The sequence below is a fragment of the Rhinopithecus roxellana genome, chromosome 15 (assembly GCF_007565055.1).
Source record: "Rhinopithecus roxellana isolate Shanxi Qingling chromosome 15, ASM756505v1, whole genome shotgun sequence".
NCBI lineage: Eukaryota > Metazoa > Chordata > Mammalia > Primates > Cercopithecidae > Rhinopithecus > Rhinopithecus roxellana.
The window spans coordinates 9008694-9035138 of NC_044563.1; the positions used below are offsets into that span (position 1 = coordinate 9008694).

General features: G+C 51.6%; 1 protein-coding gene and 1 long non-coding RNA gene across 2 annotated transcripts; both read left to right on the forward strand.

Moving 5' to 3' along the window:
• Positions 1-1109: 1109 nt before the first annotated feature.
• Positions 1110-14909, forward strand: LOC115893648. Its single transcript, XR_004053710.1, has 3 exons — positions 1110-1198; positions 6006-6139; positions 14699-14909. It is a non-coding gene; the product is annotated as an uncharacterized LOC115893648 (long non-coding RNA).
• Positions 14910-23434: 8525 nt separating this feature from the next.
• On the forward strand, positions 23435-25721 carry LRRC10B (leucine rich repeat containing 10B). The gene has a single exon (XM_030917260.1). The coding sequence runs from the start codon at positions 23702-23704 to the stop codon at positions 24578-24580; it is 879 nt and encodes a 292-aa protein (XP_030773120.1). The 5' UTR covers positions 23435-23701; the 3' UTR covers positions 24581-25721.
• Positions 25722-26445: the final 724 nt, after the last annotated feature.

Below are 26445 nucleotides of genomic sequence, written 5' to 3' on the forward strand. Positions count from 1 at the left end.
TGGATAAAATCCAACATGCACAGAGTGCACACAAATAGAAGCTGCTCTGATGCTGGAGCAGAGGAAACAGAGGCCAAGACAGAGGTGGAGACTTGGTCAAGGCCACACTGCAGGCTGGACAAGGTGGCTCATGACTGTAATCTCAGCACTTTGGGAGGCTAATGCGGGTGGATCACGAGGTCAGGAGTTCAAGACCAGCCTGATCAACATGGTGAAACCCCATTTCTACTAAAAATACAAAAATTAGCCAGATGTGGTGGCGGGTGCCTGTAGTCCCAGCTACTCAGGAGGCTGAGGCAGAGAACTGCTTGAACCCGGGAGGCAGAGGTTGCAGTGAACGGAGATCGTGCCACTGCACTCCAGCCTAGGCGACAGAGTGAAACTTCGCCCACCTCCCCATCCCCCAAAAAAAGCCACAATGCAGATTGTTACAGAATCTGGCCTCTGTCTCCTGCTTGGCCCTGGGTGGGCCCCCTCAAGACCCTTGCCTGAGGCCAAGAGAGGTGGCTCTTGCCTATAATCCCAGCACTTTGGGAGGCTGAGGCTGGCGGATCACTTGAGCTCAGGAGTTCGAGACTAGCCTGGGAAACAAAGTGAGACCATCTTTACAAAAGAATTAGCTGGGCTTGGTGACACGTCCCCGTAGTCCCAGCTACTTGGGAGGCTGAAGTGGGAAGAGAACTTGAGGCCAGCAAGTTGAGGCTGTAGTGAGCCGTGTTCACACCACTGCACTCCAGCCTGGGTGACACAGTAAGACCCTGTCTCAACAAAACAAAACCAAACAAGCCCTTCCCTGAGAGCAGACCTCCTCTCTATCAAGGGTGGGTGATCACCTGCACAGCCTGACCTGGAAGGCCTTGGCTGACCTTCCAGGGGGTTGCCCCCACTTAACCGCCCCGTCCCTATGGCCCACTTCTGCCAGGCCCTCCTGGCAGCTGCCTGCTTCTCCCTTCACCTGGTAACCAGACTTCGGGTGTTCACAGAGTCAGTCCTTCCAGCGGGTGACAACGCTGCTGCTGCCGGAAGCTTCCTGCACGCTCCCCAATGGCTATTTTTAAAAACTTGCTGAGGTGTACGGGATGATGATTAACCTTCATTAAGCCCCCACAGCCTGCGGGTGCTGAGAATATTCGTGGGCCTTCACCTTTCCAGCAAGAACACAGAGGGGCCTCTCTCTGAGGGAAGTTTGGGGACACAGGTGGGTGCGGCGCTGACGGCTTTGGTGTGGGGGTGTGTTGCCCAGAGGGTTGATGGGACAGCAGGTGGGGCGGGTGCTGGGTGCTGTGAGATCAGGCACGGCTTGTGACGCGTGTGGACGCGTGTGAAGCTGCTGTTTGTTCGTCATGGCCTGGTGGCGGCTGATGTTGACAGGTGCCATCTGTCCTGGGTCACGTGGTGGCAGGCAGCAACACCGGCTCGTGGGCTTGACAGCTGTCCAGCTGGGAACACAGGGCTCCTAGGGTGGGGGCGGTTAGAGGCATCTGTCTTTGGGAACTGGAGGCCTGGGGGTGGTGGGAGGCCCTGCGTGGGGAGGTTGAGGACGGGGTGTATGGTACACCCAGACAGATGGAGTGTGTGAGGCTCTGAATCGGTTCCCTAGTCTCCTCTCTGACCATCTGGAGGGCCACCCATTCCCAAGGAACTGTTCACTGAACAAGCAAGTATGTAAGGGCAGAGGATGAATCAGACCCAGCCAGCCCCACTGAGGGCCCCTGTTGAAGAGTCAGAGGGGTCTGGCAGGGCCTGTGGGACATCCCACCACGCCTCGCTTCCTCCCCATGCTGCTGCAGACGGGCTCTGCCCAGGACCATTGTGATGGGCAGGTCAACCTGACCAGAGGTGAGGCAACCTGCCCAAAGCCATGCGGCGCTGGCCCGGTGAGCCTGCTTGCACTCCCTTCTGAATCCAAGCCTCTCCCCACCCCATCACTTCCCCGGGGTCTTGGATGGGCAGGAATGGGGCCTGGGAACTTTCTGGGAGAACCAGGCAGTGATAGGTATGGGCTTTGATTTCTTTTGCTAAAGAGGTGAGTGCACTTGTGTGAGAGTGTGAGTGCTAGAGTGTGTGAATACGAGTGTGTGTGAGAGCATGTGAGTGAGAGCATTAGTGTAAGTGCATGAGTGTGTTTGGGACTGTATGGCCTGAGTGTGAGTATATGAGTGTGTGTGAATGTGAGTGTGAGTTGTATGTATAAGAGTGTATATGTAAGTGTGGTGTGTAAGTGTATATGTGTATGTGTGGGTTGGAGTATATGTGAAAGTGTATGAGTGTGTGAAGATTGTGTATTTGTGTCTGTGTGTGGGGGTTAGCGTGTTGGTATATGAGTGTGTGTATGCATGTGTCTATGTGTGTAAGTGTATATGTGTGGGTATGTTAGTGTGTGGGATATGGGTGTATGAGTGTGTGATTATGAGTGTGAGTGTATGTGTATTTTGTGTGTGGGTGTGAGTATACGTGTGTTAGAGTGTGAGTATATGTGTGTATGAGTGTGAGAGTGTATGTGAGTGTATAAGTGTGTGTGTGTGGGAGTGTGAGTGTGTGTATGTATGTGTGTGGGTGTGAATGTGTTACAGTGTGCATATATAAGTGTGTGTATGAGTGTGTGTGAATATATGTGACTGTGTGTATGTGGGAGTGTATGAGTGTGTGTATGTATGTGTGTGATGATTGTGTGTATTTGCATATGTGTGTGTCTGCATGTGTGGGTGTTAGTGTGGGTATATATGAGTGTGTGAATGTATGTGTGTGTATGTAAGTGTAGATGTGTGGGTGTGTGTTAGAGTATGTGGGTATGAGTGTATGCGTGTGTGAGTGTATGAGTGTGTGAGAGTGTATATGTGTGTATACGTGTGTGAGTGTGTCTGTGGGCGTGGGTATGTGTGTGTTAGAGTGTGAGTATATGAGTGTGTATGAGTGTGAATATGAGTGTATGTGTGAGTGTGTATATGTGTGAGTGTATGTGTGTATGTACGTGGGTGTGTGAGTGTACGAGTGTATGTATGTGTGTGAGAGAATGCATTTGTGTGAGTATATGTGAGTGCATGAGTGTGAGTGTGAGAGTGGGCGAGCGTGTGAGTGTGTCTTTTTTTTTTTTTTTTTGCTCTGTCGTCCAGGCTGGAGTGCAGTGGCGCGATCTCGGCCCACTGCAAGCTCCGCCTCCTGGGTTCACGTCATTCTTCTGCCTCAGCCTCCCGAGTAGCTGGGACTACAGGCGCCCACCACCAGGCCTGGCTAATTTTTTGTATTTTTAATAGGGACAGGGTTTCACTGCGTTAGCCAGGATGGTCTCGATCTCCTGACCTCATGATCTGCCCGCCTCGGGCTCCCAAAGTGCTGGGACTACAGGCGTGAGCCACTGTGCCCGGCCAAGTGTGTGTGTGTGTCTTTAGAGTCCCCAGTTAGAGGGCCAGGGCAGGAAGTTATGTGTGTTGCTCACCTGGCCTAAGCTTGGGTGAGAAGCTGAAGGCGCTGTGCTCAGAAAAGGCTACATGAGCCCCTGGGCCAAGCAGCCTCGTATGGGGCCTGATGACAAGCTGTGGTCCCTATGGTCAGACAGCCTTGCAGAGCCATGCTCTCCTGGTGGGCCCTGGCACTGGGGGCGGGTGGCTAGTGTTGAAGAACATGGGCAAAGCTTCTCCTGAGCACAGAACAGCATTTGACAGTGTGGGACACCTGGGAGGACAGTGGAAGCAGAGGCAGGGGGAGGGAGAATGATCACGCGACTCCCTGAGTGGTCACAGGCTGATGAGGTCTGACGGTGGAGGCTATCAGTCAGAGTTCATCACAAGCAACAAAAACCACAGCTGGCTAATTTAAGCAGAAAAGGAATTTCTTTCTTTCTTTCTTTTTTTTTTTTTTTGAGACGGAGTCCCACTCTGTCGCCCAGGCTGGAGTGCGGTAGCGAGAGCTCCGCTCACTGCAAGCTCTGCATCCCGGGTTCACACCATTCTCCTGCCTCAGCCTCCCGGGTAGCTGGGACTACAGGCGCCCGCCACCTCGCCCGGCTAGTTTTTTGTATTTTTTAGTAGAGACGGGGTTTCACCGGGTTAGCCAGGATGGTCTCGATCTCCTGACCTCGTGATCCGCCCGTCTCGGCCTCCCAAAGTGCTGGGATTACAGGCTTGAGCCACCGCGCCTGGCCAGAAAAGGAATTTCTTAAAAGGTCTTGGGCACTCACAGAATCTTCAGGTGGACCTGAGAATAAAACTTAGAACCCGGCCGGTCGTGGTGACTCACATCTGTAATCCCAGCACTTTAGGAGGCTGAGGTGGGCGGATCACTTGAGGTCGGGAGTTTGAGACCAGCTTGACCAACATGGAGAAACCCTGTCTCTACTAAAAATACAAAAATTACCCGGTCCGTGGTAGCAGGCGCCTGTAATCCCAGCTACTCAGGAGGCTGAGACAGGAGAATCACTTGAACCCAGGAGGTGGAGGCTGAGGTGAGCTGAGATGGCACCATTGCACTCCAGCCTGGGCAACAAGAACAAAACTCTGTCTCAAAAAAAGAAAAAAAAAAACGTAGAGCCCACTCAGCCAGGAAGCACAGAGAAAATCGCCCCATGGTCCTGGGACCACAAAGACCCCAGGCCTCCCCACCGCTGCTCCTCAGACACAGCCCCTGCTGCCGCTCCTCACACCACCCTCAGGAGGGATCTGAGTGGTTTTTTTTTTTTCTTTTTGAGACGGAGTCTCGCTCTATCGCCTAGGCTGGAGTGCAGTGGCCGGATCTCAGCTCACTGCAAGCTCCGCCTCCCAGGTTCACGCCATTCTCCTGCCTCAGCCTCCGGAGTAGCTGGGACTACAGGCGCCCGCCACCTCGCCCGGCTAGTTTTTTGTATTTTTTAGTAGAGACGGGGTTTCACGGTGTTAGCCAGGATGATGTCGATCTCCTGACCTCGTGATCCACCCGTCTCGGCCTCCCAAAGTGCTGGGATTACAGGCTTGAGCCACCGCGCCCAGCCCTGAGTGGTTTTTTTGCTCAGCAGTTCTCATTTCTCATTCAGAATCTGACGTGGGTGTATCTGGGGGCGACTTCCGGGTCACAGGCTTCCACCCGGCTTGCAAGGGATGCTGGGAAAGTGAGCTCCCAGCGTTTTCAGCTGCCTTGGGAGGAAGTGGGTTCTGTTTTGTAAGACAGGTGGATTCTCCAACATAGCCAGGAGCTTCAAATGCTGGGAGGCCCAAATAATTCAAATGTCCTTCCCACGCGGGTTACCATCACTAATAAGGGCATTTGTGGGGTGTCTTCTGTGAGCGGGGTGCTCTGGGTGCTTTTACACACCTAGGGAGTTTGCTCTTGGCCTGTGAAGACCCTTTATGGGACATGGATCAGAGGTGCTGTTCCTCGAGATACTTACCTCCAGTGTAGGATCCTGCTGTCAAAAGGAACCGTTAGATATGGCTCCATTGTACATGGCATGACTTGTATAGCCAGACAGAGCAGGTATATGTGAGTATGGACTTTATAAGCCGTACTCAAGACCTCAAAAGTGTATCTCGGGGCCTGAAAACAGGCCTGGGCCTGCCTGGCCTAAACCTAGTAGTTAAAAATCAACTCATGACTTGGCAATCAATGTTATCCATGGATTCCAGACATTGTATGAAGAACATTGTGAAACTCCCTGCTCTGTTCTGTTTCACTCTGACCACCGGTGCACAAAGCCCCTGTAATCCCAGCACTTCAGATGGCCGAGGTGGGTGGATCAACTGATGTCAGAAGTTTGAGACAAACCTGGCCAACGTGGCGAAATCTGGTATCTACTAAAAACACAAAAATTAGCCGGACATGGTGACGCACACCCTTAATCCCAGCTACTTGGGAGGCTGAGGCAGAAGAATCCTTGAAGCCGGGAGGCAGAGGTTGCAGTACACCGAGACTGCGCCTTTGCACTCTAGCCTGGGTGACCAAAAGAAAAGTGTATCTTGGTTTATCAGTAACTGGATTTGGCAAAGACGTGGACTCCCCAAGTCTAATCTCTCAGGACACCCATGTCTGTCTTGCAGGTATGGAAACTTCTGGATGCCCGCCCTTGTGAGTTCACCTCTATGTCTACTCTACTGAGGCCTCTCCATACAGATACAGTGACTTGTGGGAGGCCTGTTACATCCTCAGGCCACAGCTGGTAAGGGAAGTGCAGGTAGGTCCCATTTGCCCTGGTGGCCCCCAGTATACCTGGGGGTATATAGTTTTTCTCATGCCACCCCCAGGCTCTGCCCAGATGGGGCTGACGACTGGTTTTTGGGCCGGCATGCGTGTTTCCGGGTGCTGCTTGCCCCTTTTCTCCCACCTGCCAGTGGAACCTTAATCTCCTTTGGGGTGGTATCTTCTGGGATGACGCATCCTTCCCCTCTCCAGGGCTTATGGCATCAGCTCTTTGCTCTCGAAGTTCAAAGCCAAGCTTTTTTGGACCTACACAAAAGATTTCTTTTTCAAAATCGGCTCTTGTAACGGTATAGTCTCAGCTCTGGATTTCAAAGCTTCTTTTGCAACTCAAAGCCAAGGATTTGATTCTTTGTTCTGAGTTTCCCTGGAAAGCAGGGAGTATGGGAAACCAACTTAGCATATGAAAGCAAGTCAATGGATATAAGGAAATTGTCTATAGTGGAATAAGTATCTCAAAATGACAGCACTCAGCTCCCATATGCTGTCACTGATGCTTTGTGATAATCCTTCGAGGAAGGGCGATTTTGCCCGATCCAAAGCTGAGACTAGGGTGAGAGCAGCAAGGCACTTGTTCTAGGCATCATATTTAAAGAAGCGCCAAAAAAAAAACACCACCTCCAATGATGCAATCATTGTAAAGTAAAAATTATTGCCAAAAATCCATGATGAACAAAATATCAAAATTTTAAACGAAGATGAGATTCATGTTACTGATTTTTCCTTTGCCCGAAGCTTCCCATAATGGTCCACACAGCATTGGCACTGATCTGGTCTTTTTTTTTTTTTTGAGACAGAGTCTCACTTTGTCACCCAGGCTGGAGTGCAATGGCACGATCTCAGCTCATTGCAACCTCCATCTCCCGGGTTCAAGCGATTCTCCTGCCTCAGCCTCCTGAGTAGCTGGGATTACAGGTGCACACCACCATGCCCGACTAATTTTTGTATTTTTAGTAGAGACGGGGTTTCACCATGTTAGCCAGGCTGGTCTTGAACTCCTGACCTTGTGATCCGCCCACCTCAGCCTCCCAAAGTGCTGGGATTACAGGCATGAGCCACTGTGCCCGGCCCTCTGATCTGGTCTTTATGGAGCTCACATCCTAGTACATCGGAAACAGACTTCAAATAAATCATTCACAGTTATTATTTATTTAGTATGATTGGAATAATTACTTTGAAGGAGAAATGTGGGAGCTCAAGAATCTATAGCAGGGGCTGGACGTGCTCTGAAAGATCCTGGAAGGGAAGTGTGTTAGTCTGTTCTTGCGTTGCTATACAGAAATACCTGAGGCTGGATGGTTTATAAAGAAAAGGCAGGATGGGCATGTTGGCCTCACTCCTATAATCCCAGCACTCTGGGACGCCGAGGAGGGTGAATCACCTGAGGTCAGGAGTTTGAGACCAGCCTGGTCAACATGGTGAAACCCTATCTCTACTAAAAATGCAAAAATTAGCTGGGCATGGTAGCACTTGCCTGTAGTCCCAGCTACTCAGGTGGCTGAGGCAGGAGAATTGCTTCAACCCAGGAGGCAGAGGTTGCAGTGAGCCGAGACTGCTCCATTTTACTTTAGCCTGGGCAACAAGAGAGAAACTCTGCCTCAAAAAAAAAAAAAAAAAAGGAAAAGAAAACAAAAAGGTGTTTATTTTGACTCACAGTTGTATAGGCTGCACAGGAAGCATGGTGCCATATCTGCATCGGATGAGGGCTTCAGGGAGTTTACAGTCATGGCAGAAGGTAAAAGGGAGTAGTGTTATCACTTGGCGAGAGAGGAAGCAAGATATAGGAGGGAAGGTCCCAGACTCCTAAACAACCAGATCTTGAGTAAGCTGAGCAAGAATTCACTCATCACCAAGGGGATAGTGCTAAGCCATTCATGAGGGATCTGCCTCCATGACCCCAATACCTCCATTAGGCTCCATGACCAACACTGGCCATTACATTTTTCTTTCTCTCCTTCTCTCTCTCTTTCTTTCTTTTCTTTCTTTCTTTCTTTCTTTCTTTCTTTCTTTCTTTCTTTCTTTCTTTCTTTCTTTCTTTCTTTCTTTCTTTCTTTCTTTCTCTTTCTTTCTTTCTTTCTTTCTTTCTTTTTCTTTCCTTCTTTCCTTCCTTCCTTCCTTCCTTCCTTCCTTCCTTCCTTCCTTCCTTCCTTCCTTCCTTCCTTCCTTCCTTCTTTCCTTCCTTCCTTCCTTCTTTCCTTCCTTTCTTTCTTTCCCTCCCTCCCTCTCTCTCTTTCTCTCTCTCTCTCTTTCTCTCTTTCTCTCTTTCTCTCTCTCTGTCTCTCTCTCTCTTTCTTTCTTTCTTGATGGAGTTTTGCTCTTGTTGCCCAGGCTGGATGGAGTGCAATGGGGTGATCTTGGCTCATTGCAACCTCAACCTCCCTGGGTTCAAGCAATTCTCCTGCCTCAGTCTCCCAAATAGCTGGGATTACAAGTGTGCACCACCATGCCTGGCTAATGTTTGTATTTTTAGTAGAGATGGGTTTTCACCACGTTGGCCAGGCTGGTCTCAAACTCCTGACTTCAGGTGATCCGCCCAACTTGGCCTCCCATAGTGCTGGGATTATAGGTGTGAACCACCGCAGGCAGCCGGGGATTACATTTCAACATGAGATTTGAGGGGGACAAACATCCAAATCATATCAGGAGGTTTCAGCTGAGACCTTAAGGATGAGTAGTGTGAACCAAGCAGAGTGGGAAGAAGATAATTCCAAACAGAGGGCCTGGCATGTCCAAAGGTCCTGGAGTGGAAAGAAGCTCGTCAGGTTAGCTCATCTCCAAGTGGTGACTCTGGGATCCAGGATCCTTTCCATCTTTAACATCACAGCAGATACACAGGGCATGGACGATTGTGCATTGATGTGGTATGTTTCACTTCTGCCCACATCTATTAGCCCAGCAGTCATCCCAGGGTCTTACCCTCTTGGCTAGGAAAAGTAGTTATACTGAGGGCTCAGGAAGAAGAGGGGGAAAAGCAGAAGTTGGTCACTCTCAGTAGCCTCTGCCACAGGGGGACCGGGCCAGGCAAGTCTTTGGTAGTCTTGGTTGGGACCTGGATCTGTATTCTTGGAACAGATTATCTGATTTGTATTTGGCCACAGATCCAAGAAGGTATTAACACAAAGAGCGGCTGCCACCCATGACCCCAGCATTCCTCCCAGGAGGAAGGAGTCGTCATGAGGGAAGAGAGAGACGCTCTCATATTGTTTTATACTGGGTACCTGTTTTAGGAAGAAACGAGGAAGTGAAACCAAAGGCAGGCAGCCCGGTGCCAGGCACCAGACCCAAAACCAGACCTGAAAACAGGCCTGGGCCTGCCTGGCCTAAACCTAGTAGTTAAAAATCAACTCATGACTTGGCAATCAATGTTATCCATGGATTCCAGACATTGTATGAAGAACATTGTGAAACTCCCTGCTCTGTTCTGTTTCACTCTGACCACCGGTGCACAAAGCCCCTGTCATGTACCCCCTAGATTGCTCAATCAATCACGACCCTTTCATATGAAATCTTTAGTGTTGTGAGCCCTTAAAAGGGACAGAAATTGTGCACTCGGGGAGTTCGGATTTTAAGACGGTGGTTAAGAGGACAGGGAGCAGCAGTACTAGTAGCAAAGGGACAGTTAGTTAAGGAAGGTTCTCACTCCACCCGCAGAGGGAAGCTGGCACCTAAAGTTCTGTCTGACTCAGAGCTCGAGGACTCGTGGCAGGAGATGGCACCAACAGTGCCCCACCCAACCCTTATCAAGCGGAGAGCCCCCCTTCTCCTGAGCCCACAGCCCCTAGACTATCCAGAGTAGACCAGAAGGGAAGTAAAGCTGCAGGAGAAACTCCTCCCCTGGCGACTTGTTTATGGCCCAAGACTGGAATCCAAATGCCCCTGAGAGCAGCCATATACTGGGATAGATGGGGACGGACACATGGTGGAAAGGCGTGCCTTTGTGTATCACCCTTTCACCTCTGCTGACCTCCTCAATTGGAAAAATAACGCTCCATCTTACACTGAAAAGCCTCAAGCTCTAATTGACTTGCTCCAAACAATTATCCAGACTCATAATCCTACTTGGGCTGACTGCCACCTACTCATGTACCTCTTTAACACAGATAAAAGGCAAAGGGTGCTACAGGCGGCAACTAAATGGCTAGAAGAGCACATCCCAGTCGATGACCAAAATCCACAGGAATATGTAACAATTCAGCTGGCCAGGAACAGGCCCTCAGTGGTATCCAAATGAAGGACCAGATATGGAGAGGCTAAGACGGTACCGAGAGGCATTCATTGAAGGTCTGAAAAAAGGGGCTGAAAAGGCCACCGATGTAAATAAAGTTTCTGAAGTCATCCCAGGAAAGGAGGAAAGCCCAGCCCAGTTATATAAAAGACTGCGCGAGGCCTATCTCATGTACACTCCTTTCGATCCAGATAGTCCTGAAAATCAGCGTATGATTAACGTGGCCTTAGTTAGTCAAAGCGCAGAAGATATCCGGAGAACATTGCAAAAACAGGCTGCGTTTGCAGGAATGAATACCTCGCAGTTGCTGGAGATAGCTAATCAAGTATTTAAATACAGATGCAACAAGCCACCGAGAAAGCCGTAAGGAGGGCGAAAGCCAGGCCAGGCGAAAGGCTGATTTGCTGGCTGCGGCAATTAGAGCAATCCCCGTGAAAGGGCAGGGAAAGGGGGTTCCGGGAGGAATGCCTCGTCCAATCGCTCACGCCTGCAGCGTAACCAATGTGCCTACTGCAAAGAAATAGGGCATTGGAAAGATAAATGTCCCCAACTAAAGGAGAAGCAGGGTGATGCAGAGCAAAAGACCTCAGACAAAGATGAAGGGACTTTGTTCAATCTGGCCAAAGGGCTACTAGACTGAAGGGGACCGGGCTCAAACGCCCCAAAAGAGCCTATGGTCAGGATGACAATAGGGGGCAAGGACATTAAGTTTTTGGTCAATAACGGAGCCGAACACTCAGTAGTAACCACCCCAGTGGCCCCCTTATCTAAAAAGACCACTGATATAATTAGAGCAACAGGAGTCTTCGCCAAGCAGGCTTTCTGCCTACCGCGGACCTGCTTGGTGGGAGGACATAAAGTGACTCATCAATTTCTGTATATGCCTGACTGCCCCTTGCCTTTGTTGGGAAGAGACTTGCTTAGCAAGTTGAGAGCCACTATTTCCTTTACAAAACAGCTGAAGTTACCAGAAACAGGAGTCATCATGGCCCTTACAGTCCCCTGGGAAGAAAAATGGAGACTTTCTCTAACAGAGCCAGGTCAGGAAATAAAACTGGCTCTAGCTAAGCGATGGCCCTGCGTATGGGCGGAGGACAATCCTCCGGGGCTGGCAATCAATCAAGCCCCCATACTCATAGAAGTTAAGCCTGGGGCCCAGCCAATTAGACAAAAGCAGTATCCAGTTCCTAGGGAAGCCCTTAAAGGAATACAGACCCATCTTAGACGCTTAAAGGCCTTTGGAATTATAGTTCCTTGCCAGTCTCCATGGAACACCCCCCTCCTACCTGTCCCCAAACCAGGTACCAAAGACTATTGACTCGTACAGGACTTACGCTTGGTAAACCAAGCTGCAGTGACTCTGCACCCAACAGTTCCTAACCCTTACACACTGCTAGGATTGCTGCCAGCTGAGGACGGCTGGTTTACTTGCTTGGACTTGAAAGATGCCTTCTTTAGCATCAGGCCAGCTCCCGAGAATCAAAAACTGTTTGCCTTTCAGTGGGAAGATCTGGGGTCAGGTGTCATCACTCAGTACACTTGGTCTCGGCTTCACCAAGGGTTCAAAAATTCCCCCACCATCTTCAGGGAGGCGTTGGCTTGAGACCTCCAGAAGTTTTCTGCGAAAGACCTAGGCTGCGTCTTGCTCCAGTACGTGGACGACCTTCTGCTAGGACACTCCATGGCAGTTGGGAGTGCAGAAGGGATGGATGCCCTGCTTCGGCACCTGGAGGACTGTGGGTATAAGGTGTCCAAGAAGAAAGCTCAGATCTGCAGACAGCAGGTACGCTACCTGGGATTCACTGTTTGAAAAGGGGAGTGCAGCCTAGGGTCAAAAAGAAAGCAGGTCATCTGGAGCCTACCAGAACCTAAAACCAGAAGGCAAGTAAGGGAATTTTTAGGAGCTTGTGGGGTTTTGCAGAATATGGATTCCAAACTTTGCAGTGCTAGCCAAACCGTTGTACGGGGTTACAAAGGGGGGTGACCGAGAGCCGTTTGAATGGGGGCCTCTACAACAGCAAGCCTTTTGTAAGTTAAAAAAAAAACTTATGTCAGCCCCAGGTCTAGGACTACCAGATTTGACAAAGCCCTTCACACTCTATGTGTCAGAAAGAGAAAAGATGGCAGTAGGAGTTTTAACTGAAACTGTGGGGCCCCGGCCAAGACCAGTGGCCTACCTCTCAGAACAACTAGATGGGGTTTCTAAAGGCTGGCCTCGGCCGGGCGCGGTGGCTCAAGCCTGTAATCCCAGCACTTTGGGAGGCCGAGACGGGCGGATCACGAGGTCAGGAGATCGAGACCATCCTGGCTAACACGGTGAAACCCCGTCTCTACTAAAAATACAAAAAACTAGCCGGGCGTGGTGGCGGGCGCCTGTAGTCCCAGCTACTCGGGAGGCTGAGGCAGGAGAATGGCGGGAACCCGGGAGATGGAGCTTGCAGTGAGCCGAGATTGCGCCACTGCACTCCAGCCTGGGCAACAGAGCCAGACTCCGTCTCAAAAAAAAAAAAAAAAAAAAAAAAAAAAAAAAAAAAAAAAAAAAAGGCTGGCCTCCGTGTCTACGAGCCTCGGCGGCAACGGTCCTGTTGGCACAAGAAGCAGATAAGCTAATCCTTGGACAAAACCTAAATATAAAAGCCCCCCATGTGGTGGTAACTCTGATAAACCAAAGGACACCATTGGCTAACAAATGCTAGAGTAACTAAGCACCAAGGCTTGTTATGTGAAAACCCCCGCATAACCATTGAAGTCTGTAACACTTTAAATCCTGCCACCTTGCTCCCAGTATCCAACAGCCCTGTTGAACATAACTGTGTAGAGGTGTTGGACTCTGTCTATTCTAGCTGACCCGATCTTCGAGACCAGCCATGGGCATCGACAGACTGGGAATTATACATGGACGGGAGCAGCTTCATCAACTCGTGAGGAGAAAGGTGTGCCGGATATATAAGGTAGTAACCTTGGATGATGTTGTTGAAGCTAAACCATTGCCTCAGGGCACTTTGGCCCAAAAAGTAGAACTCATTGCTTTAACTCGGGCTCTGGAACTCCGTGAAGGTAAGACTGTAAACATCTATATTGATTCTCCATATGCCTTTCTAACCCTTCAAGTACATGGAGCATTATATAAAGAAAAAGGCCTACTAAATTCTGGGAGAAAGGACATGAAATACCAACAAGAAATTCTACAATTATTAGAAGCAGTGTGGAAACCCCAAAAGGTAGCAGTCACGCATTACAGGGGACATCAGTGAGTTTCCACCTCGGTGAGTCAAGGAAACTCCCGAACAGACACAGAGGCATGAAAAGCAGCATTTATTCCTTACTGGGCATCAGTCACAGCCCCACTACTCCCTCAAACACTTGATCTGGTGCCTACTTATTCTAAAGAGGAAAAAGACTTTCTTCAGGCAGGGGGAGGACAAACAATAAAGGAAGGATGGATAAAGTTACCAGATGGAAAAATAGCCATGCCACAGCTGCTAGGAGCCGCAGTCGTGCTGGCTGCACATGAAACTACCCATTCAAGCCAAGAATCACTTGAAAAGCTGTTAGGCTGGTATTTCTACATCTCACACTTGCCAGCGTTTGCTAAAACAGTAGCACAGCGATGCGTTACCTGTCGACAGAACAATGCAAAGCAAGGCCTCTCTGTGCCTCCTGGCGTACCAGCCTATGGAGCAGCTCCTTTTGAAGATCTTCAGGTGGACTCCACAGAGATGCCTAAATGCGGAGATAACAAGTATTTACTGGTTCTAGTGTGTACTTACTCTGGGTGGGTGGTGGCTTATCCAACACGAACTGAAAAAGCTGGTGCAGTAACCTGTGTGCTTCTTCGAGATCTCATCCCTAGGTTTGGACTGCCTCTACAAATCAACTCAGATAATGGGCCGGCATCTGTGGCTGACTTGGTACAAAAGATGGCAAAGGTATTAGGAATCACATGGAAGTTACATGCCGCCTACCGACCTCAGAGTTCTGGAAAGGTGGAGCAAATGAATCGAACTATCAAACATAGTTTAGGGAAAGTATGTCAGGAGACAGGATTAAAATGAATACAAGCCCTTCCTATAGTATTGTTTAAAATTAGGTGTATCCCCTTTAAGAAAACAGGATTCTCCCCCTGTGAAATTCTGTATCAGAGGCCTCCTCCTATACTGTGAGGACTTCCGGGTACTCCCCAAGAGTTAGGTGAAATTGAATTACAACGACAGCTACAGGCCTTGGGAAAAACTACCCAGACAATCTCAACTTGGGTAAATGAGAGGTGCCCAGTCAGCTTATTCTCCCCAGTTCACCCTTTTTTTCCAGGTGACCATGTGTGGATCAAGGACTGGAACGTGGCTCCTTTGCGGCCACGGTGGAGGGGGCCCCAGACCGTTATCCTGACCACTCCCATAGCTGTAAGGGTGGAAGGAATCCCAGCCTGGATTCACCACAGCCGCGTGAAGCCTGCAGCCGCTGAGACCTGGGAGGCCAAACCAAGCCTGGACAGTCCCTGCAAAGTGACCCTGAGGAAGACGACAAGCCCTGCTTCAGTCACACACGGAAGCTGACTGGTCTTCGCACGGCTGAAGCATGAGGAAGATCATCGTGGGACTTGTTTTCCTTATAACATGGACCTGTGTGGTAAAAGCTTCCACTGCTTCTTCCCACACAGAGGACTATTTTCAGTGCACACGTCAGGTCACTGAGGTAGGACAAGTTAAGACAATCTTTTTATTTTATAGTTATTATGAATGCCTAGGAACTCCAAAGGGAACCTGCTTGTATAATAACACTCAGTACAAAGTATATGACCCAGGAAGCGACCAGCCGGATGTGTGCTGTGACCCCTCTGAACCTTCCATGATCAGTCTTTGAAATAAGACTAAAGACTGGTCCTTTCCTAAGGGACACAAGTAAAGTAATAGCTGGAACAGAAGAAAGGGGGGGTCCCCCAAAATGTAACCTTAACATTTGATGCCTGTGCCACTATTAATAGTAAGCAGCATGGGATAGGATGCGGTTCTCTAGACTGAGAAAAAAGTTACACAGCCGAAAATAAGTATATCTATCACGAGTCATATGTATGTGAGATGTATCAATACTGGTCTTGTGTCATTTGGGCTACTTGGAAAGAAGATAAAAAAGATCCTGTTTGGCTCCAAAAAGGAAAATCCAGCCCCTCCTGCATGAGTGGGAACCCCAACCCTTTAGAATTGGTCATCACAAACCCCTCAGACCCAAAATGGAATAAAGGTAAATATGTAACATTAGGCATTGATAGAAAAGGACTAGATCCTAGCGTAAGCCTCCTAATAAAAGGAGAGGTTCAAAGACGCTCTCCAGAACCAGTATTTCAGACTTTCTGTGGTGAACTAAATGTGCCAGTACCTGAGATTCCTGGAAAAACTAGAAATTTGTTTTTGCAATTAGCTGAACATGTAGCCCAGTCTCTAAAAGTCACTTCATGTTATGTTTGTGGAGGAACTGTAACAGGAGATCTCTGGCCATGGGAAGCCCGAGAGTTAGTTCCTACAGACCCAGTTCCTGATGAATTCCTGGCCCAAAAGAACCACCCTGACAATCTTTGGGTTCTAAAAGCCTCAATTATTGGACAGTATTGCATAGCTAGAGAAGGAAAGGGATCCACTCATCCTGTAGGGCGGCTTAGTTGTCTTGGGCAAAAGCTGTATAATGGTACCGCTAAAACAGTTACATGGTGGAGTTCCAATTACACAGAAAGAAATCCATTCAGTAAATTTCCAAAGTTGCAGACTGTTTGGGCCCACCCGGAATTCCACCGGCCCCCACCGGGTTATACTGGATATGTGGACATAGAGCCTACGCTAAGCTGCCTGATCAGTGGACAGGTAGCTGTGTAATTGGCACCATTAAGCCATCTTTCTTCTTACTGCCCATAAAAACAGGTGAATTTCTGGGCTTCCCTGACTATGCTTCCCGTGAAAAACGAAGCATAGCCATAGGTAGGTAATTGGAAAGATAATGAATGGCCCCCTGAAAAAATTACACAACACTATGGACCCGCCACTTGGGCAGAAGATGGCTCATGGGGATATCGGACCCCCATCTACATGCTCAACCGGATCATACGGTTACAAGCTGTTTTAGAAATTATCACTAATAAAACCGGTCAAGCCTTGACTGTTCTTGCCCAGCAAGAGACTCTGATGAGAAATGCTGTCTATCAAAATAGACTAGCTCTCGACTACTTGCTAGCGGCTGAAGGAGGAGTTTGTGGAAAATTCAACCTTACCAATTGTTGTCTACACATAGATGATCAGGGGCAAGTAGTTGAGGATATAGTTAAAGATATAACAAAACTGGCATATGTACCCGTGCAAGTGCGGCGCGGATTTAATCCGGGAGCCATGTTTGGAAATTGGTTCCCAGCCATAGGAGGATTTAAAACTCTCATAATAGGAGTAATAATAGTAATAGGAACCTGCTTCCTGCTCCCTTGTTTGCCACCTGTACTTCTCCAAATGATAAAAAGCTTCGTCGCTACCTTAGTTCACCAGAATGCTTCAGCACAAGCATGTTATATGAATCACTATCAATCTATTGCACAGGAAGATATAAGTAGTGAAAATAAAAGTGAGAACTGCCACTAGTAAAATGAGTGAAATCCTCAAAGGGGGGAAATGAGGGAAGAGAGAGACCCTGTCATATTGTTTTATACTCAGTACCTGTTTTAAGAAGAAACGAGGAAGTGAAACCAAAGGCAGGCAGCCCGGTGCCAGGCACCAGACCCAAAACCAGACCTGAAACCAGGCCTGGGCCTGCCTGGCCTAAATCTAGTAGTTAAAAATCAACTCATGACTTAGCAACCAATGTTATCCATAGATTCCAGACACTGTATGGAAGAACATTGTGAAACTCCCTGCCCTGTTCTATTTCACTCTGACCACTGGTGCATGAAGCCCTTGTCACGTACCCCCTAGATTGCTCAGTCAGTCACGACCCTTTCATGTGAAATCTTTAGTGTTGGGAGCCCTTAAAAGGGACAGAAATTGTGCACTCGGGGAGCTCGGATTTTAAGATGGTAGCTTGCCGACGCTCCCAGCTGAATAAAGCCCTTCCTTCTACAACTTGGTGTCTGAGGGGTTTTGTCTGTGGCTCGTCCTGCTACAGTCAAGTCCACTTTGTGGCATGATGGCCTAACAGAACCCACTGGGGTGGTCAGAGTTCCATCCACAACATTCTGGAACATGGCCTTGGGAACCAGTCAGCTTCTCCCCCTCTTCACACTCCCTTGGCCTCTGTTGCTTCAGCTCTGGCGTCTCTGAGGGAGACCTGGGAGGACTCTCAGCTTTCAACAGATCAGGCAGGTAACTCACAGAGCTAGGGTTCCAGGTAAATATGATCCCCAGGCCATGCCTGGGCTCTGGTTTCTTAGGCAGGTTGGGAGGAGTAACTTGGCAGTGGCTGAGCCAGCCTGGTGAGTTTGGCTATCACTGATGGACTCTAGGCCAATGGTGGGCCAGAGACTGTCTGGAATTTGCTATGAGATCAGCCCTGAGCCTAGATCACAGGCCTAGGACGACCCAGGACCTGGGGACCTCTTTGTTCTGTCTTCTGGGGCTGGATTTGGGGTTCCTAGGTTTGCCCTGAGGATTTCAGGATACCCCCTAGTTAAGCAAACGTATGAGCCCTGGGGCCTGGGATGGGAAAAGGGAAGTGGTATGGCTCGTAGCCACTCTTGTCCTCTCTGACAACATCAAAATCTCCAAGTAGGGCACCCCTAGAAATATTTTTGCTGTTTGCAGGATGGGGGTGAGCGTTTGAGCACGCAGCATGGTTTCTCTAATTTCTCCCAGCCCACAGAGTCAATGAGACATAGCAGGCAAAGCCCGGGCTTTGCAGTAAGATGGACTGGGTTTGAATCCTGGCTCTGCCCCTTACCAGCTGTGTGACCTTGTAGCTTGGCAGTGGCTGTTTAACCACATTGAAACTCAAACTATTTAATGTCTCGGAATCTAAGCTGTTTCTTCATCTGTAGAGCCAGAGGTGGTGGGGAATATAGTACCTGCCTGGCAGAGCTGTTGTGAAGAATACATTTGACAACCTGTAGGTGTTCAGTAAATGACAGCTATCATTACCCTGTGGGAGAGAACCAAGAGGAGAGAGGTTAAAGTTGCACAAACTCCTTTCCCCCAACACACACACATGCACACACATGCACACACGCACATGCACACGTACACACATGCACACACACGCACACATACACACACCCCTATTCCTGCAGTTGCAGCCAGAGGGATCATGTTAAAACATGTATCCTCTGTGCAAAATTCCCCCATGACCTCTTACCCAGAGTCAAAGCCAAAGTCCTTGTGAAGGACACGGGCCCTCCTCGGCCTGCCCCGTCCTTACTTTCTCTCTCTGATCTCCTCGACCACCATGCTTCCCTTTGCTCCCTGGGCTGGGCCCCTTGCTGCTCCCAAAGGCCCAGGCATATTCTTGCCCCAGGGGCTTGGCACTGCCATCTCCACTGCCAGGAGTGTACCCTGCCATCTTTGCTCAATGCCATGATCTCAATGAGGCCTCCTCTGGCCACTCAGGTGTTTTTTTTTTTTTTTTTTTTTTCTCTGCTGCTCAGGCTGGAGTGCAGTGGTGCAATCTCAGCTCACTGCAACCTCCGCCTCCCGGGTTCAAGCAATTCTCCTGCCTCAGTCTCCTAAGTAGCTGGGATTACAGGCATCCACCACCACCCTGGCTAATTTTTGTATTTTTAGTAGAGACGGGGTTTCACCACGTTGGTCAGGATGGCCTCAAACTCCTGACCTCAGGTGAACTGCCCACCTTGGCCTCCCAAAGTGCTAGGATTACAGGTGTGAGCCATCGCACCTGACCTTAGCCACCCAGTTTTAAATGATAGCCCCTCCCCACCCCCCACATTTCTTAGTCCTCCTCTCTTTTTTAAAATTTAAATTTTAATTTAAATTTTTTATCAATAGAGATGGACTTTCACCATGTTGGCCAGGTTAGTCTTGAACTCCTTGCTTCAAGTGATCTGCCTACCTTGGCTTCCCAAAGTACTGCAATTACAGGCATGAGCCACTGCACCCAGCCAGTCCTCCTTTCTTATCCCTGCTTTATTTCTTCCATAGCCTGATTATGACCTGACACGTGTTTTGTTGATGATCGCCACTTGCATGAATATAAATTCCACAAAGGCAGGGGGTTTGTCTATTATGTTCACATTCATAGTAATTCCCCCTGCCTAGGCATAGAGGTAGGTGCTTAAAGTTTGTTGAATGAATACTTGAAAGATGGCAGGAACTGAAGTTCTGGCTGCTGCAGGTAAGGGGAGTGGGCCATGAGGTGAGGACATCATCGCTTTCCTTTTTTGCCAAATGAAGGGGTTGGCCTAGACACCCAAGAGACTATGAACCCCTGGGAACGGCGCACATCATTGGGTGAGTCTCTGCCTCCACGCATTTTTCTGGAACAAGGAGCCCTACCTTCTTGCAGACATTGAACAGAGCCTGTGACCTCCCAGAGGAGCTAAGCACCCTCCCAGCTCTGACATCTCGTGATTGGCTGTAATAGATTTGAATCCTTGTTTTTTAAGAACCTAGGATGCTAAGATCCCATCATCTTATTCAGCAGCCAGGGATGTCCTGGCCCCAAGGCAGGGAGGGGAATCCAGAGGGGACTTTGGCAGGGTCAGTGTGGAGGGGGCGGTAGTGCCTATGGGGACATTGGAGGGGAGACAAAGGAGACTTGTATAGTACATGTGCTGTTTTCTTCCTTTTGTTTAAAAGAAAATAGGTTTAAAGCAAGTTTGACGAAATGTGAACAATTGTCAATGCTGGGTACTGGGCACGGGGGTGTTTCTCACAGCGCCACACTTTTCCTGTATTTTAAGAAATTCTTTAAAAATACAGAGTTGGGGGTGGGCACTAATAGTTATAGCTCATGATTAGTAACAGAGAGGCAGTTTCTGGGGGCCTGGGGGACCTGCACTTTGGGTGTTTTTGCAGTGTGCGAGTGGGCAGAGGGGCTGGCCAGGGTTCGGGACCCATGCCTGGAGCTGACAGAGTCCTCTCTTCTCCCCTGCTTCCCACTCCCAGGTCTCAGTTTCCTGCCTTCCTGGGAAGTGGGGAAAGGCTGAGAGGCCCCGTGCTGGGGGTGAAGCTAATTCATTAGTTACGCCTCAACAAGGACCAGGTGCCTGCAGTGCCAGCGTGATTCATCATGATGATTTGCCCCACTGCCAGCCTGCGTGGGCCTGGAATGCCAGCACATTTTACCTTTACCCACTGAGAAGGGCCTGGTGGGAGGTGAAGGTACAGGATCTGCCGAGAGCAAGAAAAAGACTGAGAAAGAAGACGCTGGTCCTCCATGCTCTCAGCCCCAGGAAGCTCTGCCAAGCTGGTGCCGGGGTGGAGAGGCTCATGTGGGCTCATGTGGTGCTGCTCGTGCGGATGGAACCCAAGAGGGCAGCCTGGTGCTGGGTGCCAGCCTGAGCATGTGACGAGGCTGGGCTGCTGAGCCTCCTCCTCCACAGCCAATGTTCCCTCGGTGAAACTGCTTGGGGGCGGGGTGGGGGGGGTAGGGACTCATCCTCATCCCATTAGCCTCATTGGGTATTACCTACCTTTCTGGTCTCTGAGAGCCTTACCTCTTCCAAGAAGTCCTCCCGAATGAGTAGAAGGGAGACAGCTGGACTGGAACTTAAGTGACATTTGAGAGGGGCCTGAAGTCTTTCTGGTTGGGGCTGAGACTTCTATACCCCAAGTCTTGTGTCTGGGTTCCACCTGGGTCCTCCACCTTGGCCTGGATTCCTGCTTTCCTTTTGCCAGTCTCTCCCAGGATGGGGGTGCATGGCTGGTTCCTGGTTCAGAGCAACATCTGCCTCTGTCCCACAACACCTGTCTGCCCCCTGACACCTCTTGCCATATTAGAATTGCTATTGCTCTGCTCTTTCATTCGTTTATCCAACAAATATATATTATCTGAAAAAAAGTATGTGCTGAATAATTTCATTTGTGTGAAATTCAAGAACAGGGAAAACTGATCCATGAGGATAGAGGTCAGGATTGTAGTTGCCTCTGCAAGGTGGGGATTGACCGCAAGAGGCTTGAGAGAACTCTTGGGGTGATGGAAATGGGACAGGGGTGTGTATGTTTGTGAAAATGCATCCAAGAGTACACTTACGACTATGCATTTCACTGTATGCAATGTTTGCCTCCACTTTTTTTAATGTTAAAATTCTTTTAGCCAGGTGCAGTGGCTCATGCCTGTAATATCAGCACTTTGGGAGGCCGAGGCAGGTGAATCACCTGAGATCAGGAGTTCGAGACCAGCCTGACCAACATGGTGAAACCCTGTCTCTGCTAAAATACAAAAATTAGCCAGGAATGGTGGTGGGCACCTGTAATCTCAGCTACTTGGGAGGCTGAGGCAAGAGAATCGCTTGAACCCAGGCGGTGAGGCAGAGGCTGCAGTGAACCGAGATCGCGCCATTGCACTCCAACCTAGGCAACAAGAGCAAAACTCCGTCTCAAAATTAAATAAATAAATAAATAAATAAAAATTTGCATTGAATGTCTACTGTATGCTCTAGAGCCTGTGCCAGTAGGGAAGGAGATTCCCAAACCTCCCTGGCTGGGCAGTTTACATTCCAGTGGGGATGGTTTCCATCCTCACCTTGCATTGGCAACTGCTCTCTGCCCTTGGGCTGTCTTCCATTTCCCTTCCCCTGCGGTGGGGATGGCAATGGGGGTGGGCCAAAGGACAGCGTGCTGTCCTGAGGTCAGTCCATTCAGCCAGTTACATGGGTCACACCAGCCGGGTTCAAGAGAAGGCAGGAGGCAGGAGGCTTGGAGCCCGAAAATTCGGCTCCCACGCTGCAATCTCTATGCATTGTGTGACTGTAAGCAGGGTGTCTAATCCCGGTGAGGTCACTTCTCTCATCTTTCATATGGGATTATAATGCTCTCTTTGTAGCTTTGCCCCGAGAATCAGAGGCTCTGTTCTGAGAAAACTCATTGCTGGAGGTGCAGTGACCCTCGTTTCCATCTATCGGTATGGTTTATGGTTAGGAACACAGGCTCTCGAGTCACACTACCTGGCTTCGAATCCAGCTGCTCATCAACTGGGTGACCTTGGGCACTTCACCCAGCTCAGACTGACCCAGCTCAAGTCATGTCTCTTTGATCCTCAGGTTATCCATCTTTTAAATCGAGGTGATGAGGGTGTCTACCTCATAGACTGTGTCAAGGACCCAAAGCAATGCTTTCAGCATAGTGCTGGGCACACATGGGCTCGAAGCCAGTGGCAGCCAGTGCTTTTCTGCCAGGAGCTCCGGCAGGTGGGCTCCGGATGGGAGGTGGGGGGAGAAGGCAGTGGGGAACGGCTGCTGGTGGTAGCAGGCAAAGCAAGAGTCATGGAATGCGAGTGGCCATGATTGGTGGCTCAAAGGCGTTCACGCGTCCCAGTCTTCTGTCCACCGCAGCCACACACAGACTTTGAGCGTCGGTGGAGGGATCCTGGCAGGAGAGAGGGGTGTGAGTTTAGCAATGAGGAAGCTGTAGGGCAATTAGGCAGGGCGGAGCCAAGCCCTGGGTCCCGGTAAAACCAGCAGATGTGAAAAGGGCCAGACAGTAACACAGTTTCGAGTTACTATACTGAAGTGATCCCAGCAGGTAGGCCGGCCGCACGCCGCTGGACGTGAATGACCGGCACTGACCGCGCCCCTCAGCCCCTCCTTGTGAGCCTCTAGTACGGAGTCTTTGATCCACCGCCGGCGTTTCCTTGGCCTTCCTCTTGGACCCACGGCTCTGGGGCGCACACAACCGCACACCAAACGGCGTCGGGTGTCGGGTCTCAGTGCCAGGCTTGGCCGGAAGGGAATCTCTCGGCTTGCGCTTGCTCTGCGGTGGGCTGGATGGGCAGGTAGGGGGCGGGCTCCGGCGCTGGGACCCCGCTCGGGTGGCGCCTTGGCCCCGCCCCGCCCCGCCCTCCCTCCGCCTCATTGGCAGCCGCACGAGCGTCGGGGTTGCCAGGGAGACGGGTCGCTAAGCTGCGAGTCAGTGCGAACCCTAGCCAGTCGGCCTCCGGCGGAGGCAACGGGGGAGGCCAGAGGGCGGGCGGTGGAGCGCAGCGCGCGGCGGCGGTACCCCAAGTGGGTGCCTCCTCCCGGTCCCGCACGGCCCCCCTCCCGGCGCGGGGGCAGGCCGGGGCGGGGGGCCCGGAGGCCGGCGCGGCTCCGACACCGTCGGGGCGGCCGGGGGGCAGCCGGGGCGGGGCGATGCCGGGCGGTGGCGGTGGCAGCGGCCCCGGCCGGGGCCCGTGACCATGGGCATCGCCGAGTCCACGCCGGATGAGCTGCCGTCGGACGCGGAGGAGCAGCTGCGCAGCGGCGAGCAGCAGCTGGAGCTGAGCGGGCGGCGGTTGCGGCGGCTGCCCAGCGCCGTGTGCGCGCTGAGCCGCCTGCAGAAGCTGTATGTGAGCGGCACGGGGCTGCGCGAGCTGCCGGAGGAGATCGAGGAGCTGCGCGAGCTGCGCATCCTGGCGCTGGACTTCAACAAGCTCGAGCGCCTGCCTGACGGCCTCTGCCGCCTGCCGCGCCTCACGCGCCTCTACTTGGGCGGCAACCGGCTGCTGGCGCTGCCCGCCGACTTCGCGCAGTTGCAGAGCCTGCGCTGCCTCTGGATCGAGGGCAACTTCTTGCGGCGCTTCCCGCGGCCGCTGCTGCGCCTGGTGGCGCTGCAGTCGCTCCAGATGGGCGACAACCGGCTGCGCGCGCTGCCGGCGGAGCTGCCGCGCATGACGGGCTTGCGCGGCCTCTGGCTCTACGGCAACCGCTTCGAGGAGTTCCCGCCCGCACTGCTGCGCATGGGCCGCCTGCACATCCTCGACCTCGACCGCAACCGCCTGGGCGGCTTCCCCGACCTGCACCCGCTGCGCGCGCTGCGCGTCTTCTCCTACGACCACAACCCCGTCACCGGGCCCCCACGCGTCGCGGACACCGTGTTCCTCGTGGGCGAGGGCGCCGTCGAGCGCATGGCGGAGCGCGACGACCCCACGCCCCGGCCTCCGCCCCGGCGCCCAGCGCGGGCCTTTGAGGATGAGGAGGAGGAAGACCTGCTCATAGGCGGCGCTGGTTCCCGGGCTCTGGGCGCCCCCAGGGGCAGCCTCCGCGCCCTGGAAGCCGCTCCAGGACTGGGCACCTGAGCCTATGTTCTGGCTGAGGGGCTTCAGCCACTCTGAGAGGAGGGGCTCTGGGAAGCTTTGGCTGCTTAGGCCTGCGGGACCGGCGGGCCCCTACTTGGGGCAATGGAGCGGCCACTTTTGGCGAGTTGCCGAGCACAGGCAGGGCGGGGGCACATCTTCAGACACTCCTAGGTAGTGAGAGGACTGACTATCCCCTGGCTGATCTGTGGGCAATTGTCAGACCAAGAAGTCTGGGCTGGGTCCAGTCCCCGATGGAGCCACTGATGACAGAGGCGCCAGCTTCCACCTGGAACCAGGGTCACTGAGGGCTACAGAATCTTCACGTCTCGCTGAGTCTGGATGCAGGGCGCCCACCACCCTCCCTCCTTCTGGGGTTTGGGTCTCCTAGGCCCACCCTTTCTAGGGCAGGAACCACTACCTCTGGGGTGGAGTGGGTGCCTGTGTGGGGTCGGACTGCCCTTGGGAGGAGGGCCTGGCCCAGGAGCAGGGGCTTGGAGTGGGGCTGGTGCCCGGGACAGAAGTGGGAAACAGATGGGGGCCCCAGCACCAAAGCTGCCCTCACCCCTCCATCAGGGCTGATGGTACATACCTCCCTCCCCAGCCCCCTGAGATTCGTATGGGGCACAGAAGGCAGGGGGTCACCCCCACCTTATTCTGTTCTCTTCTCCCAGCCTCCCAGCATGTGCCTGGAATCTTGCTGGGAAGAGGGAGCTCGTCCTCCACTCCCCACCCCATAGCCTGAGCCTTCCAACTGTCAAGTTTGAAAAGAAGCCACCGTGCCTCCAGAGCCTCCTGCACCGCAGAGAGGGGCTCTCTGCTCTGGGAGGCTGCTCGGCGCCTCTCCCACGGCCTGCACTCTCCTTTCCCTTAAATGGGCACAGCCAGGGTGGCTGGCACGGGACTGGCACTCTGTACCTCCACTCCGTCACCAGGGACAGCCCCGAGGGGGTGAGGAAAGGGGCCTTGCTCTGCAATTCCCAGAGCCAGATCTTCCTCATCCAAGCAATAACGGGACGAGGGAGCCAGGGCCAAGGATACTCAGGGACACTGTTGGGGCCGGAGCCCCACATGGTAATGTTTTCTTTAGGGAGAAGAAAAAACAACTGGCTGTAAACATAAATTATATTTCTTGGAGAAAGAATGTGCATTTCCCATGTGCCTGTTTATTTATAATCCCTGGGAGCACCGGAACCCACTGCTGTAGGGACCCTGGACTCCCTCTGGCACTGCCCCCGCCCCACGTACCCCCCGTTCCATGTCAGACTGACCCTGCCAGCTGTTGTGTGCTGTCTGGGGAACAAGTGCTGTCGTCAGCAGTGACTTTTGCCCCTTGAGGCTGCTCTCCTGTCTTGCGGAATCTCACCGCTTAATTCTGCAGAAGATTTTGTTTGTTTTTGAATCACCCTCAAGCTGGGCCCATCGTTCTCTTTCACTGGCGCTGCCCCTCCACCCCCTCCATGACTCAAGACTGGACTCCCTCCATCTCTCTCGCTCTGTTTTCCTCTTTCTGTCTCTCTCCTTCTTAGTCTCTTTTTGCTCTGTTTTGGCATTTCTTTCTCCCCTTGTTCAGGAAAAGAATAATGATTTAAAGAAAGGAAGAAAGTTGTAAAACCCCAAGCCTGGAGGCCCATCTCATGGGAGAAGATCCTGCCAGGCCTTCATCACCATGGCAACAGGGGCATACCAGGCCAAAAGGTCAGGCCCTGCCCAGAAGCTCTGCGGGCACACGGGGCTGGGCCCTGGCTAAGGAGGAGGCTGGGCATGGATCTGGGGCAGTCAGCTTGCAAATGAGAGTGAAGGCCTTGAATGGACAGAAAGAGGAAGTGGGTGGGGAAGATCGGAGGCTGCCTCCTTCCCGAGGAGGA

Excerpts from the sequence above, each read along its gene's own strand:
- LRRC10B (XM_030917260.1), top strand. The coding sequence starts at position 23,702 with ATGGGCATCGCCGAGTCCACGCCGGATGAGCTGCCGTCGGACGCGGAG.